This window comes from Cnephaeus nilssonii (genome assembly GCF_951640355.1).
Source record: "Cnephaeus nilssonii genome assembly, chromosome: 1".
In the NCBI taxonomy this organism is placed as follows: domain Eukaryota; kingdom Metazoa; phylum Chordata; class Mammalia; order Chiroptera; family Vespertilionidae; genus Cnephaeus; species Cnephaeus nilssonii.
In genome coordinates, this window is record NC_137072.1 from 8,796,137 (window position 1) to 8,812,601 (window position 16,465).

The 16,465-nt window shown below is 35.5% G+C and overlaps 1 protein-coding gene across 2 annotated transcripts in view; it reads left to right on the top strand.

Annotated features, from left to right (window-relative positions):
- Nucleotides 1-16,465, top strand: part of MDGA2 (MAM domain containing glycosylphosphatidylinositol anchor 2) — a 981,798-nt gene that overhangs the window by 900,311 nt on the left and 65,022 nt on the right. For both annotated transcript variants that reach the window (XM_079779348.1, XM_079779347.1), the window contains exon 11: nucleotides 13,352-13,529. In XM_079779348.1, coding sequence (XP_079635474.1) covers nucleotides 13,352-13,529 — 178 coding nt within the window. The remainder of the gene's footprint in view (nucleotides 1-13,351; nucleotides 13,530-16,465) is intronic.

Sequence of the window (16,465 nt, forward strand, 5' to 3'; positions counted from 1 at the left end):
TTGTTATATATGGTCTTTTGGTTGTTTTTCAATGTTGTTGTTTTGTTTTAATAGATGAAAGTAATAAATGCATGGTTGAAGGGATATGCCAGTAATAAACCCAAACTCTTCCCTGAGGCAATATTGAAATACGCTGTCACTTAATGATTTATATAAAAGTTATGAGCACAGAACTCAACATAACCAGAGCATACATTCACTGGAGTGCTGAAATAAAATTCAAAAATGGAATCAGAATTCTCTTAAATTGTCAGGATTCACAAAATCAAAAGCTTTTTGTAGGACTAACCCTCCTTCTAAAGATAGATTAATTGCCTTAATCTATCACCCATTGCTATGTAATTCAGTTCAACATTACCAGGCCTTTCATAGTTTAAAAATCCTTTATCACTTCTTTAAGGAATATGAATAAAGTACACATTTATCAGAAAAAAATTGTGAAAGCAACGCAAGTATTATAATAATAGGAAATGGAGGGCAGCGATTAAGAGTGAGAGGGTAGCTTTGAAATTGGACAATATTTGGTTCTTATATCATTTCTTTTGCTTCTTACCTGCCACATGACTTGAGAAATTTTATTAATTCCATAAATGTCAGTTGCCTTAACTGAAGAAACAAGGATAATAATACCAACCTCATTGGATTTTTATAAGGATTAAATGAAAAGTAATGTGTAAAATCTTTAGTACAATGTTTGGCAAAAAGTTGGTAGATATATATATATTTTTTAATTTTTCGTAGTAATAAAAATACTTTAATGAGTATTCCCTACTATCATCCCAAACTGCAATTCTGCAAATGTTGGAAGATAAACTAAGTGTACTTTTAAAGGATTGGCCTATCTGATGTCTGGTGATTGAATAAAGGGACATACTATACAGAAGTCATCCTTTAGGTACCCTACTGGCTGGGGTCACAGTGAATTGGATGGAGCTTGAGTTAGCATGGTTTGTACTAAAATCACATCAGAGAATCCTATATAGTAAAAGGCTAGTACGCAAATAGACCAAATGGTGGAACAACTGGAATAACCAGAACAACCGGTCGCGATGACGTGCGCTGACCACCAGGGAGTGTGTGCGGAACATGGCAAGTGTTGGCTGTGGTAGGATGGTGGTCATCGCACAGGTGAGCGGGGGTGCCAGACCAAGGCGGGGTGCCAGTCGCTGTCATCGGGGTGAGCCTCTGGTGGTTACTGAAAATTATTTGCTCCCTCACACTGCAGTCCCGCCCGGTGCTCACACCCACTGCCAGCGTCAGCCCCTCTCGCACCTGCAGCCGCCGCTCGCACCTGCTGCCCATGCCCAGTGCCAGTCCAGATCACTCGGCGCCATCAGCAGGTGTGAGTGGCAGCTGCCAGCCCTGATTGCCCCTGAGCGCTTCTACAACTCCCCCTGCTCCTGTGGGGTGATCGGGGCAGCAGCAGCCACTTGCCCCTGCTGATGGCGCCGGCCCTACTTGCACCACTGCTGGCACAGGCCCCTATCGCTCTGCACCATCAGCAGGTGCGAGCAGGGCAGGTGCCCTCAGCGCGTGGGAGCAGTGGTGGCAGGAGCAGGGCTGTGGGCAGACAGGGGACTGGGAGCAACAACGGGAGAGGCCAGGCAGGGGCGGGGAGGATGGGCCGAGACCGGCCTTGTGCCCACCACAGCCATGCGGCCCACAGTTCCTTTCCAGGTACGTGAATCCATGCACTGGGCCCCTAGTGTTTATATAAGCTTAGTTTTTTTTTGGTTGGCTTCTTAATTCCCATGTAAAGAACACTGTATTTGTCAAATTTGTTCCCAGAAATTTAATTATAGTATTGAAATATGAATGTACTGTAACTACAATTTTATTTGTTTAAATACATGTTATATTATGTTTCTTAAAAGAAGGTTGTAATTCATTTTCAGCACAGTTGTCACTTGTTTCTTGAAAAATTATATTTTCCATAATGATACCATTTCCTCACAGGTAGAGAGAAGTGTTATCCTGACCGTGACCAAAGTGACAATTTTTCTGAGCTAGAACCATCCACATACAGTTCTACCACACAAGAACACATTGACTTGTGTAAGCTTAGATAAGAACTTTTCCAATGTTCAAATTTTGTTTCCTTTTCAAACCTTAAGATGTTTTATTATAATTACAGTGTAAAAGAAAGCAGTCTCATTATTTTAAAAATGTCCAATAATCAGAGAATGCTTTGTGTGCTGAAATTGTTATAATTTTATGCATGTTCTATCCTTTAAATAAAAAGAAACAAAATTTTATTAAGTGAAAAAGATCACTTAATTATTGCATTAAGATTTACCTAAACTTTACCTCCATATGCCTTATCAATTACACATCAAATCTTTTAAATTCTACCAAATCATGATTCTATAAAGTATTTTATTCAATATGTTTATAAATTCATGATTACAATTCATCACAAAAGTTATTACTAAGTAATTCTATAAAATAGAAAAAATATTTTATCTTATATACATAAAATGTAAGTGAAAAGTTAAAAAATGCTTTCTGGAGCATTTCTGATACTAAATTTTAGCAATTACCTTTGAAATTCCATGTATGTCACAAAGGATCTAGAATGTTCATGCAGTGAGCAGGAAAAGAAGGCTAGCAAGATGCATTTGAACATTCAATTTGTTCTGTATGTCTTCGGAGATACAAGATTTACCTTTGCTCTTCACTTTTATTAGTTTACTTTTCCAGATATTTTTATTTAAAAAAAAAAAACTATAATCCTACCCATATTAATAAAATAGGTGAAAATATAATAATTATGATAAAACATAAAATTAATTATGTAGCTACCTCATTGAATTGTTTGGGATTAAACTAAATAATGACAAAAATGCTAGAACAGGTCCTAGCATATAGTAGTTAATAAATGTTAATTAATAAATGTGAATCTGAGAAAAAAGATACCTACTAAGAAGGGCTCCTCATGGGCTCAAATTAAAAAACAAAAATCTGAGCCTAGCAGCCATTTCTGCACAGGGGCCTCTCCCAGAAACTGACTTCATGAGAAGCCTGTACTAAACTCCAGCCTCTGCACAGAGCTGCCTTCCTGCAGTGTTCCTGCCCTTACAAAGGAGTCCCTGGAATCCTATTTCAACCAATAGGCCTTCCTCATCCGAGCTGCACAGCTCCAGCCGTTGAGAGAGTCTCTATTCTGATCAATCAGGGCAGTGTTTATTGGCTAATCAAACTGTGAGGATTTGGAGTTCTTATTTGCATGAGGTCAGACCAATCAGGGACCGGGCGGGGACTTTATATAAGCCAGCTCCCCTTTGGCCCTGAAACAGCACTTTCCCTTTTCACTGAGGATTGGACACTCATCTCCCTGCCTGAGCTGAAAAATAGAGTATGTCTCATCAGAGCAGATGAAGCAGACGGCACAGAGTGGAGAAAACCAGGAGAACTTTTGTGGAGTGGGGCAGACCAGAACAGAGCAGCACAAAGCACACCTCTGGCCAGACAGCTGTGCTCTGCTCCTCAGCTAAAACACAACTGAGCTGCTTTGTACTGAATTAAGTTTCCTTCTTTATTGCACCCCCAGATGGAGATTCCTGTTTGGCCTTGAATTGGCACCAACGACCATTGGTTGAGAGCTATATTTTCAATATTCTCATCTAATTCTTCTAATATGTTTTAAATAGTCAAATTGGAGCTGTAAATGAAGTCACATTAAAAAAAAACCAACTATGTACTAAATAGATAAGATTAGGTATAATGCTAGTTTTTTTTTTTTAACCTATTCCTTTAATGTTTAGCCATCATATAAACATTAAAAATTTTCAGGGTGTCAAAGGAGCTCCTCTTATACAAAGTTCTCTTCTAATATTTGTCTTAATTTTTTGGAACTACCTTTGTTGTTGTTGTTAACCCTCACCCAAGGATATTTTTTCCATTGATTCTTAGAGTGAAAGGGAGGGAGGAGGAGAGAGACAGAGAGAGAGATATAGAGACAGACAGATTTCAGTGTGAGAACTACACATCTATTGGTTGCCTCCCGCATGCTCCGGACTGGCGCCTGGGATCAAATCCGCAACACAGGTACTTGCCCTTGACCAGGAATGGAACCCGTGACCCTTCAGTATGCAGACAGGCGCTCTAACCACTGAGGGACATCAGCTGGGGCTGGAACTACCTTTTTAACTTAAAATTATAGTACCTTAATATATTTAGACAGTTTCAGCCTCCATTTTTCTTCTTCTATTTTTTCCATTTCTATAATCAACAAACAAGAATATTTTATTTGGTTGTGATTCAAAACTTTGTTCTATGTGCCTGTTAAGTTCTCATTTTTAAAAATCATTCTTGAAATATAGTTGCAAGGTATTTCATTTTTTACACCAATGATGTTTACCAGAGTTTCCACTTGCATCTGGAGTTCACATCCCTCTAGACAGAGGGCTGCTCACTAAGGTAGACAAGGAAATAAAACTTCCAAACTGCGTGAAAAAAAACTGAGAAATCCATGGAAGCCGTGGGCCCACTCCATGCTGTCTTAACGTGAGGGGTGATATTTTCTTTTGTTTTGTAATCAGGTAACTATTTGTTTTTAGGAATATAAATTAGAAAAACTATGGGGAGTAGCATTCAAGACATTCAAAGCTAAATGCAGACTACTAGTATACTATATAAATTAAAAACTTTATAAAGAGCAGTTGGGAATTTTAAATATGCATTTCTAACATTTTTTTTTCTAATTCTATTTTAACAACTGCTCTATCATCATTTAAAATTATAGTAGAAGAGGCCAAGGTTCACGGTCAAAGAATGTGAAGACACACACACACCAGCGCAAAACTAAAAACACAGCAAATGAACTTTGAAACAATTTTATAATATCTAAGCAAAAACAGTAGCCTTGAGAGCCTAGGATTTAAATCAAATGGGAGTTTGTGGGATTAGGAGTGGGCAGGAGGCTGTTGAGAAAGAAAAAGTGTTGAATTAACAAGTCTTTATGTCAGGAATAAAATCACTAGGAGAAATTGTAGTGCAAATACACAGAATCACGAGGCAGGGGGAATATTTTTGTAAAAGTGAGGGGAAAGTAATAGAACAAGCCCTAGGAGTTCCCTGAGAAAGGACCTCAACCCACTGGAGCAGGGACAGTGTGGGCTCACGTCCCACACGTAACTCAGGAAGACTGCGCAGCTTTCCCAGGAGCTCAGTGCTGCCTGGGGAGCCCTTGACTAGCAAAGTAGCACAACTGAGGCTGATTTTCAGACCTGGAACCCGCTGGTCTTTTACTTCAGTGTGATGCAGGGGAAGCAGTCAGGATTCACTCGCCCCTACCCCCCAAAAAATAATAATCAAGGGCAGTTATGTTGCTGTTCGATTCAAAGAACCTGTGTCTGTCTAAAAAAGATACAGATATGCTGAAACCGGTTTGGCTCAGTGGATAGAGCGTCGGTCTGTGGACTGGAAGGTCCTAGGTTCGATTCCGGTCAAGGGCCTGTACTTTGGTTGTGGGCACATCCCCCAGTGGGGGGTGTGCAGGAGGCAGCTGGTCGATGTCTCTCTCATCGATGTTTCTAGCTCTCTATCCCTCTCCCTTCCTCTCTGTGAAAAATCAATAAAATATATAAAAGAAAAAAAGATACAGATATATTAACCAAGGGCCAAGGCAATCCCAAAAATATAAGCAAAAGATGTTAGCGCAGGACTAGAAAGGCCAGATGAAGTTAGTCTTAGAGAATGTCAGTAGGAAACAAATAATCCAAGCTCTTGGCATTGACAAGGATATTACGTTGGGGAATGGCTTCCTCTACCCCTGCCCCAATTTAAGTACTTCCCCAGGTAGCACCCAATGCTTGAAGTGATTGAGTTTAAGGCCCAGTTCATCAAGTTCAAATCTTAACCGCGCTGAGTTTAACTTGAATTGGCAAGAAATAGTTTTCCATCATCAGAAATGAGATAAATCAAATTCAGTTTCAGAAAAAGAAAGAATATTCTATTTTTAGGAGTTGCAAATAGTGATTATGAAATTCACACTTTTTCTAATTGCTACTTAATAGAGCTAACACTCCTCAACTTCATGCTGTAATATTATTCTGAGCCTTACCTCTGAAATCAGAGTTTTCAGACATCATGTATCTTTCAAGCTATCTAAGTCAATGTTCAGAAAAATTATGGTTCACTCCTTCTCCACTATTGGAAATAGTATCAAATAGTTTCTTCTTCAAATATTGTTTAGATGGAAAAAGAGCTAATTTTGCTTTTGTAAGTACTTTATAACCCCAACTATTAACTCAGAACCCTATTAGGTAGCATTTAGTATTATGTTTATGGATGTATAAAATTAAAATATACATAAATGCATATAACCCTTTACTTATGTTCAATAATGAGGATATATTTTCAAGTCAAATGATGTTAGTGACACTATGGCTGTTACTAAATTTTACAAAATAAGATTACAACAAAATAGCAGGTCATTTGTCCTGAAAGGTAGAACTGCTAGAATTCCTCAATCCCAGTACACCTTTTTTTTTTTTTTTAATATATTTTATTGATTTTTTACAGAGAGGAAGGGAGAGGGATAGAGAGTTAGAAACATCGATGATAGAGAAACATCGATCAGCTGCCTCTTGCACACCCCTACTGGGGATGTGCCCGCAACCAAGGTACATGCCCTTGACCGGAATCGAACCTGGGACCTTTCAGTCCGCAGGCCGACGCTCTATCCACTGAGCCAAACCGGTTTCGGCCCAGTACACCTTTTTAATATTCCATATTTAGAATCCATTATTGCCGGGGTCTTTCTCAGCATCTACAAGGGTTCAGGAATCTGGAAAAGGGGCTGTGCATAAATTAATGAAGAGGCTAGCGAAGAAATATGAATTTGGAAGGCATTTTGGAGGGCCAGATAGAAACTTAGTTCTAGTGACTAAGCTCCCTGAATCTTCACACAGGGCTTTTTATTCACACATCTTGCCCTCTAGCAAAGCAGATATACATACCAAAGGTAAAGTTTGGTAAACAATAAAAAGATTACCAGGTTGGGGGAACTGCCTTCAGCTGTTCCAGCAGCAGGCAATAATATATGCAGATTTTCAGCCCTGCTGAAGCTGTCCATCAGCCTTCTGATGAACTTCTCACATTTATTATGCTAACTACTGGAATTTGCTTCCAGCACATTATATGCTAGTAATTCAAATGAACTTGCCAGCATTTAGACAATAGAGTAAGTTATTTAACAGATACATATTATTGTCTCTGTATATATAAACTTTGCTCTATATAGACATCTGTCAATCTAACTATCACAGTTGCATTATTTGCATTATTTAAATTCTGATTTAAACATAGATTCCCTAAATGCTTTCTACAAACCTTAATATTGCATTATGATTACACTGAGAGACAAAAGGTATTCTGTACTTTACAATGGCCTATCATGCTTGTGAAAATCCAAATACAATGAAAAAGAGATGTTGCCCACATTCCTCAAGAAATAGCACAACATTTTTAATGTTAAGAGATATTGATATAATCTACTGAAGGATTAGTCATAAATCAATCTGTCAAAAGCTTCAAGCTAGCTTTCAAGAAAAGCTATTTAGCTTTACCTTAGACATAAAAATATAAGCCTCCAAAGAGGAATGGGAAACAAAAATATTAACTATCTGTATATCTAAAAACTATGATGTCACTTCTAAAGGCATTACTATCATAAGCAAAGTATGAAAAACAAAATATTTCCAGAGGTTGAAAAAGTGACTCTAGTTCAGAAAAATGTATACTGAATGTGAAGTAAATGAGACTCAAATTTGTAGCAATAACAGAAGAAAGGGTATGTAATTAAATGGATAAGTGCATGCTCTTACTAGTTAGTGGGAAATAGAAATATGGTACATTTAATGTCATGTTATTTATTATCTCTTTATCCCCTAATGTGTTATTAAAATAACAGTGCATCTTAAAACTCATGTCACTTTTATCTGAGGTTATAAGGCAATTACATTATAACCCATTAAAATGTTATCTTAGCTAGTTTTTACTCAAGGATAATCATAACAGTATATATTAGGTCATGTAGTACCTGAGTTTTTAAGATCAGCTTTTATTTTTCCTAGCAGTGTGGCTGGTAAGCACGGATGGAAGTTTCCTCTGAGCATATCAATAGCTCTCTTATAGGGTCACTGCACAGCAAATGGAACACACATGTGTATAAGTCTGCTATTCATTGGTGTACTCCCTCATCTCCTCCTTTAGGTTCTCACTTGCAGTTCTGAAAATGGTTTGCAACCCAGAAGGGAAGGAATAGATGGCATTTTTTTCCCCTTTCACATTTTAGAATCTATCGCAGCCTTCTGCTTTAATGAGATAATTTTGTTCCTTTTAAAATTAAAAAAATAAAAATATGATTTGTCCTTCTGAAACCTTTGCAAGAATTGCCTTTTAAGTATCCTCAGTGGTAAAAACAGCAAACAGCAGCTTTTCATAAAAATGCCTCCTTGTAGTGTATTTTTAGATTTTGAAGTTACCCCCTAAATCATATGAAAGGAATATATCTCCTAGAAAAATAAAAAGTTAATTGGAAAATTTTTAAAATATAAATGATAAAAAAAAATGTTCAACACATTACTTTCAAATCAACATTCTAATGGGTCTGATCTGGGACTGTCATTCCATTATGTTTCCAGTCCTATGTTCTCTGAGGGTTTAGCCATATTACCTTCAAACAGTGGACTAATATTTCATTTTTCTGTGTGCAAACATTGCATTCAGTTTTTGCATTTTTACATTTACACAGCTCACTGAGATATAATATGAAGTATTTAATTGCTCATTCCTCAACTGCTGAAGTATATACTTTCATTAAAGTTTTAAATTAAAGATGAAATGAAAGTTATTGCTTTTTTAATACACATATAAAGGTATGCACTCCAAAGTTTGTAATAAGTATAATGACATCAATGTGTCTGCCAACTAAAATTACTTCTGTAATGCATCTCCTTATACCCACAGTCTCTCCTTGGGATGTACTACACATATTCAGAAAAGAACACCTTGATTAAACCAGTGTGCCTGTAGGTAATAATAAAAAGTCAAATTATTCTATATATGTTTTTGATCTAGCTTTTGAAATAACAGTATTTTGCCTTTATTTAATGCATACAATTTGAAAATCTAAAAACAGTGAAATTGTCATTTACATTATATTATTTTGTAGAATATTTAGCCCCCAAAACTGATAGAAACTCTGTAGTATCCAGCATCAGCTATGCATGAGTAAAGTACTTTCTGTGCAATTAGGTTTTATGTCCATTTTACCAGTATTTAAATTCAGTGATTGGATGCAGTTACTATTAACTGAGTTGGATTTCATGCTGCACTCCTTGGGGGCCAGTTAAATATACACTATCCTGGAATTTAATCTTATCACAACTTTACCACATTAATGAGCAGACACTGTAGGTATAAACATTAATAAGAAATTCTTTCTGCCTTATAATCTATATGCAAAAAAATACTATAACAGCATTATAACTAAATTGGCTCTGGTAAAAAATAAATAAGGGAGAGATAAATTTTAAGGAAGCAAGGAGAAAGTGATGCCAGAAAGAGTAATTTTGGTTGTAAACAAATTTTTCAGATGCTACTCCCAATCTATACAGCATTAGGAGACTCACATTAACCTCCCTCTGCAACAGTTTCCTCATTTATAAAATAGGGCTAGTATTAGTTTCTACCTGCTAGGAGTCATGGTAAATTATATGTAATAATAAGTGTAATACAGTTAATATAGTGCTGGCACATAGAGAGGACTTATATATGGAGTGGGGTTTTCTTGTTTTTAACTATCTGACCTGAATATACAAGTGAAGGAGTAATCAATGTTGATGTATTAGAAGAAGCCGTTAGTATTAATGAGGTGTTGTAGCAAGACTGAACTGTGCCTCATCAAATGTAGCCCTGGATCATCAGCATCCAATAGTCTTGTAAAGAAGAAGATTATTTTTTAAATTATACTTTTAAACAAATTGAAAAAGTTATATTTCTAGACCTCTTTGAAGCAGAAATGCTGGTGTTTAAGCATTGGTGTTGGAATTTGCCCCATGACTCTCATGCATAACTAAATATAAGAACCACTAATACAGAGTATCTAAAACATCACATATAAAATTTCAAATACCATCCATATTTCAAACTCAGGAAAAGGAAAAGCACCTCTGTAAGAGAATGAGGTGCAGCCACAGATGGAGATGTAGGAAGTAATGCAAGAGAGCACTGTTTTAGAATTCAGGGAAGACAGAGTTTAAGAAAATCCACTATTGCCTATCTCTTATTCTACAATTTTCTGAAAAATAAAGAGAAATATTACAGGCATTATGATCAGCCACCATTTGCACTCTCCCCACGGTCCAACACCAGATAGAGTTAAGTCCTCTCTTTACCCCTCACAATTCTATTTTCTCATCCTGATGCTCTCCTAACCCATGTGACCAGTATCTTGTACTTAGCATTTACTATTTTCTGTATTTCTTTATACATACATACACACACTCATATATATAATACATTCAGACATTCCTTTTCAAAATGCATGCTTTAAACTTAAATTTAATAGTATTCCTGCTTTAAAATTAAGTTTATCTATTACTTTTGTAAAATTTACTCATGATGGTGTGTGTATCTTGGGTTCACTTTTAATGCTGCATTTTGTGTTACATTTTATGAAGAGTAAACAATCTAATTATTCTACCTCTTACTGATATTTAGATTATTTTATGTTTTCTATGCCATGAATATTCCTGTCTCCTTGTGTACAAGAGTTTATCTGTTCTTATTATAATATTGTTTTTATTGCCAAATTGCTCCCCATACCTATACCACTCTGCATATTCATCAAGACTGTATTTTTAGACGACAGTTTTCTGTGGATCTCTTGATTTATTTTATTTTATTTTTTATTTTTTTGCATATCATTGTGCAGAGACACTGTCTTTTTATTCCAGCCTCTCTTTTCAAGTTCATTTGCATAGCAAACATTTGCATAGTGTCTCCCTCTGGAACACAAGGAAGGTCTGTTTAATGTCTGGTGTAATAAATATAATGTCTCCGTTTTAGATAATGCAGGAGCAGGTTTGGTTACTATCAATTACAAAATACTAAGCTTTCGTAAGCTCAGGGTTTCTCAAGTGTGATACAAACCCAAGTCATGTGTAAAATCAACTGGGCCCTGTAGGACTTGGGAGACAAGGGGAGCCAATGCTAATGTGAAGCTTAGCTATCAGTTTATGCTGACGCTATAGACATCAGATGTACAAAAATCAGATACATATTATAACGCAACTATACTTATAATAGCTACATAAAAAAAAAGAACACTGAAAATGTATACAAAGAACAGAAATTTATAAAAGTGGCACAACAAAATTTTTTAGACTTACATTTTTAGAGTAGTTTTAGGTTCATAGCAATAATTGAGCAGAATGTACAATGATTTCCAATATACTCCCTACCCCAAAGCATGCATAGTCTTCCCTAATATCAGCATCCTCTACTAGAGTGGTATATTTGTTATAATTGATGAACCTACATTGACCCATCATTATTAGCCAAAGTCCATAGTTTACATTAGGGTTCACTCTTGGTGTTTTATATTCTATAGGTTTGGGCAAATTTATAATTACATGTATCCCCCATTATATCATCATGCAGAGTAATTTTGTTGTCCAAAAAATCCTCTGTGCTCAGCTTATTCTCCCTTCCCTCTCCCCTAACCCCTAGGAAGCACTGTCTCCATATTTGTGCCTTTTCCAGAATGTCATATAGCTGGAATCATAGAGCAGGGGTCCTCAAACTTTTTAAACAGGCGGCCAGTTCACTGTCCCTCAGACCATTGGAGGGCCGGACTATAGTTTAAAAAAAAACCTATGAAGAAATTCCTATGCACACTGCTAAGTCAGCTGCTAAGCAGGACAGGCAGCAGCAGCAAAAACACCCGGCTAGCCGGATAAATGTCTTCGGCGCGGGCCGTAGTTTGAGGACCCCTGTCATAGAGTATGTAGCCTTTTCAGATTGGTTTATTTTACTTATTAATATGCATTTACATTTCCTCCATGTCTTTTCATAGCTTGACAGCTCATTTCATGATAGATCTAAATAATACCCCACTGTCTGTTTGTAGCACTATTTATGTTTGCACTTACTTGCTAAAGGACATCTTGATTGCTTCCAAGTTTTGGCAATTATAAATAAAGCTGCTATAAATGTCCAAGTGCAGATTTTTATGTGAATGTGTTTTCACCTCCTTTGGGGAAATACCAAGGAGCACAGATGCTGGGTCATATGAAAAGAGAATATTTAGTTTTGTAAAAAAACAAACTACCAAACTATCCTCCAAAGTGGCTGTACTGTTTGACATTCCCACCAGCAGTGAATAAGAGTTCCTAGTTGTCTGCATATTTGCCAGCATTTGGTGTTATAAGTATTCTGGATATTGAATCTTTTAATAGGTGTGTAGTGGTAACTCAATTTTGTTTAATTTGCATTTCTCTTATGATATATCATGGGAAGCATCTTTTTTTAATTAAAATCGGTGGCCCATTCTTTAAATGTTTTTTGTTTGTTTTCTTATTGTTGAATTTTAAGAGATCTCCATATATTTTTTATCACAGTTCTTTGTCAGCTTATCTTTTGCAAATATTTTCTCCCAGCCTGTAGCTTGTTTTTTATTCTCGTGATATTGTCTTTGGTAGATGAGAAACTTTTATATTAAAGAAGTCCAGTTTATCAGTTATTTCTTTCATGGATTGTGTTTTTGGTGTTGTATCTAAGTTATTGCCAAGCCCAATGTCTTAATTTTCTATGTTATCTTCTAGAAATTTTGTAGTTTCGTGTTTTCCTTGTAGGTCTGTGATTCATTTTGAGTTACATGCTGTGAAGATTGCAATGTCTGTGTCTAGATTCAATATTTTGCATGTGGTTGCCCAGTGTTCTAGAAAAATTGCTGAAAAAGACTATCTTTGCTCCATTTCATTGTCTTTGCCAAAGACCAGTTGACTATAAATATGTTAGTAATAAGTAAACTTATATATCTCCAACTCTCCAGATGAGACTTCAATAGACTTTTGTTTCATATCTCTCTGACGCTTAAATTAGATGACTTTACATCTGTTTATATGCCAGGTTATTCTGTGATAATTTGGTGATTATCTGCAAACATCTGCAAAATTTGATGCTTATTATAGAAATTTAACTTTAATAAAACACATTTATAATATTAGTACTTTCTTGTTTAATAAAATTTCTGAATGCCTGCCTCTATTTGGTTACAACACAATTAAGTACCTCTGAAGAAAATACTGGGAACATTATTGCATAATTATTTTGATTTCAGGCTGGACAACAGCGTTGGTGGGAACAAGAGATTAAAATAAATGGAAATATTCAAAAGGGAGAATTAATTACATATAATTTGACTGAGCTAATTAAACCAGAGGCTTATGAAGTCCGACTAACACCTCTCACCAAATTTGGCGAAGGAGATTCAACAATTCGGGTCATCAAGTATAGTGGTAAGTAACCTTTTATTTAAAAGTATTTATTTTTATATGAATCTATCTGTAATATGTAACTTGCAACTATCTACCAAATTTAGATATAAACTAAAATTTAGCATATTGATTTACTAGATCATCAGCTAAGTGACCAAAAAAATCCCACACTATTTAATCATAGGTGGTAATATTTGATTATAAATGTAGAGATATAGAATAATGTTTTAGTTAACATTAAATCTACTCAATGATGTCAGCAATGTTCCTTTTTTTCTACCCCATAGTTATGATGAAATATTTCTGCATTTTAGTTTTTTCAAGTTCTTGATGGCTTAAAAATTTATATCATTAAAAGGTTAGCAAATGTGATCAAAAAGTTTTTTTTTTTTAAAAACTAACAGACGTTTTTTTTTTTTTAGAATAACTTTAAGGTTACATAAAATGGAGAAGGAAGTCTAGACAGCTCTTATATATGCCCTCTCCTCCGACAGTTTTTTCAATTATTAACAGCTAACATTAAGTGAACAACTGTTACAATTGGCTAACTGATATTGACATTTTATTATTAGAGTAAATAGTTTACATTAGGATTTATGATTTGTGTTTACAGTTCTATAGATTTTGAGAAGTGTGTGATGTTATTTATCCACCATTACAAAACCACACAGAACAGTTTCACTCTCCTAAAAAGTCACTCTGCTCCATCTTATTTGCCCCTCCCTTCTTCTTCCAACCCTCAGAACCATTGATCTCATTCTTTATTATTTGTGCTTTTTCCAAAATTTTGGAATCATACAGCATGCAGCCTTTTCAAACTGGCTTATTTCACTGAGCAATACACATTTAAGTTTTTCCATGTTGTTTGTGGCTTGATAATTATTTCATTTTCTTGTCGAATAATGTCCTATGTACAGAGGTATTATAGTTTATCCATTCACCTATTGCTGAAGAGCACCTTAGTAGACTCTTTGGGTCATTATTTTCTTTATATTGCTAATGTTAAAAATATCTAAATGTTCATGTGTGTCTGTATGTGACAATGTGTCTTTACAAACTACATGCATTTTATATTTCTTCACTATTTACATGTCCTACTTGAGAAAAAATTAAAACTAGTATAAAACTGTAAAATAATTGATCAAAAACTTTATCTAAAAAGTATAAACAATAGCAATGGCTAGCTCCAGAACTGTCAAAGTATGTTCAGGCTTGAGGGAATCAGTGTCAATATATTTCATATTTATTTCATTAATCCAGTTAAATATTATTATTTTTTTTGTCATCTGAGTTTGACGTAAAAAGATAATACAATGTATATTTTTGCAGTTGAAAGTCTCCATTCTTTTTTACATTAAGTATATTTTCCTATGTAAGAAAGAGTGAATACTATCATAAATAAAAAGTAAAGTGAAATTCATAATTCATTAAAACTTTTTTTCATATTAAACCACTCTTTTTCTTCACTCTTTTCTCATTAGTCAGAGTATATTGGGTATGATGTTCAATTTTCATGAAAAGATTAAGATATATAGAATAGGGCAAAAGTAGATTTACAGTAACTTGTATGGAAAATAATACAATAATTAATAAATAATAATATAAGAATAAACAGTGTTTCACATACAATTGTAAACCTACTTTTGTGTTACCTTGTATAATGTAGAGTGGAATATTCATTAAAGATCAAAGAAAGTAAAATCATTAGAATCACTGCATCTTTTTAAAATGTGTCCTTTGAAAATATACCTTTAATGTTAGTGATATTTATATATTATGCAGAATACAACTGATATTCTTTAATCACTACCATTATTTCATTGGACAGACAACTAGATAGCATCCCAATATATTTTTCTAACGTTTTAGTTTTATATGTTTTTAAAATATGAATTATTATCTCCTCTTGCCTTTTATTTTAGTTTTAATTAAATTTATTAGGGTGATATTGGTTAAGGAGATCATATAGGTTTTAAGTTTGCATTTAAATGACACATGATCTGTATATTGCATTGTGTGCCCACCACCCCAAGGGGGTGGGGAGTAGTAAAGTGTAAAGTTGCCAAGTATATGGTGACAGAAGATGATTTGACTTTGGGTGGTGGGTACATAATACAATATCTCCTCTTATCTAATGTTTATTTTCCTTACCACCAAGTTATAAAACTCTGGACTGTTTAATATGAAGGGGTATTAGAAACTATGCATTAATATTTATTTCTTTAAAAGTTGAAGGTATTAGATTCAGAAAGTTTTGGTGTCTTATAAAGTTAAACAATTATGAAACTATAAACTCAATAGAACCAGGGCTCATCACTCAGTGACAGAGTATCTACACTTCCTTACTAAGTTTAGAAATTATTGTGACTATCTTAAAGTGATACAGAAAAATATTCTTCCTGAATTCAGTGGGTCTTATTGAAAAATTAGAAGCCCAGTGAACAGATCCCTGCACCTGTAAGGTTCCTCGGCCTGGCCTGCAGGGATCGGGCCAAAATCAGCTCTCTGACATCCCCCAAGGGGTCCTGGATTGCAAGAGGGCACAGGCCAGGCTGAGGGACCTCACTGGTGCACGATTGGGGCCGGGGAGGGACTACAGGAGGGTTCCAGGGCATGTCTGGCCCATTTCACCCAGTCCTGATCTGCCAGACCCCAGCAGCAAGCTAACCTACTGGTCAGAGCATCTGCCCTCTGATGATCAGTGCCCCTCATAGCAACTGACCGAATGGTCGAATGAATGATTGGACACTTAGCATATTAATATTAGGCTTTTATTATATAGGATATGAGATAACAAACTAAAATAAAAAATCTGGAGCCCCCATTTGGCTCATTGGATAGAGCATCAGCCTGCAGAATGAAGGGTCCTAGGTTCAATTCCGGTAAAGGACACGTACCTTGATTGCAGACTCAATCCCCGGCCCCTGTCAGATGGGTGCAGGGAGGCAACCAATACA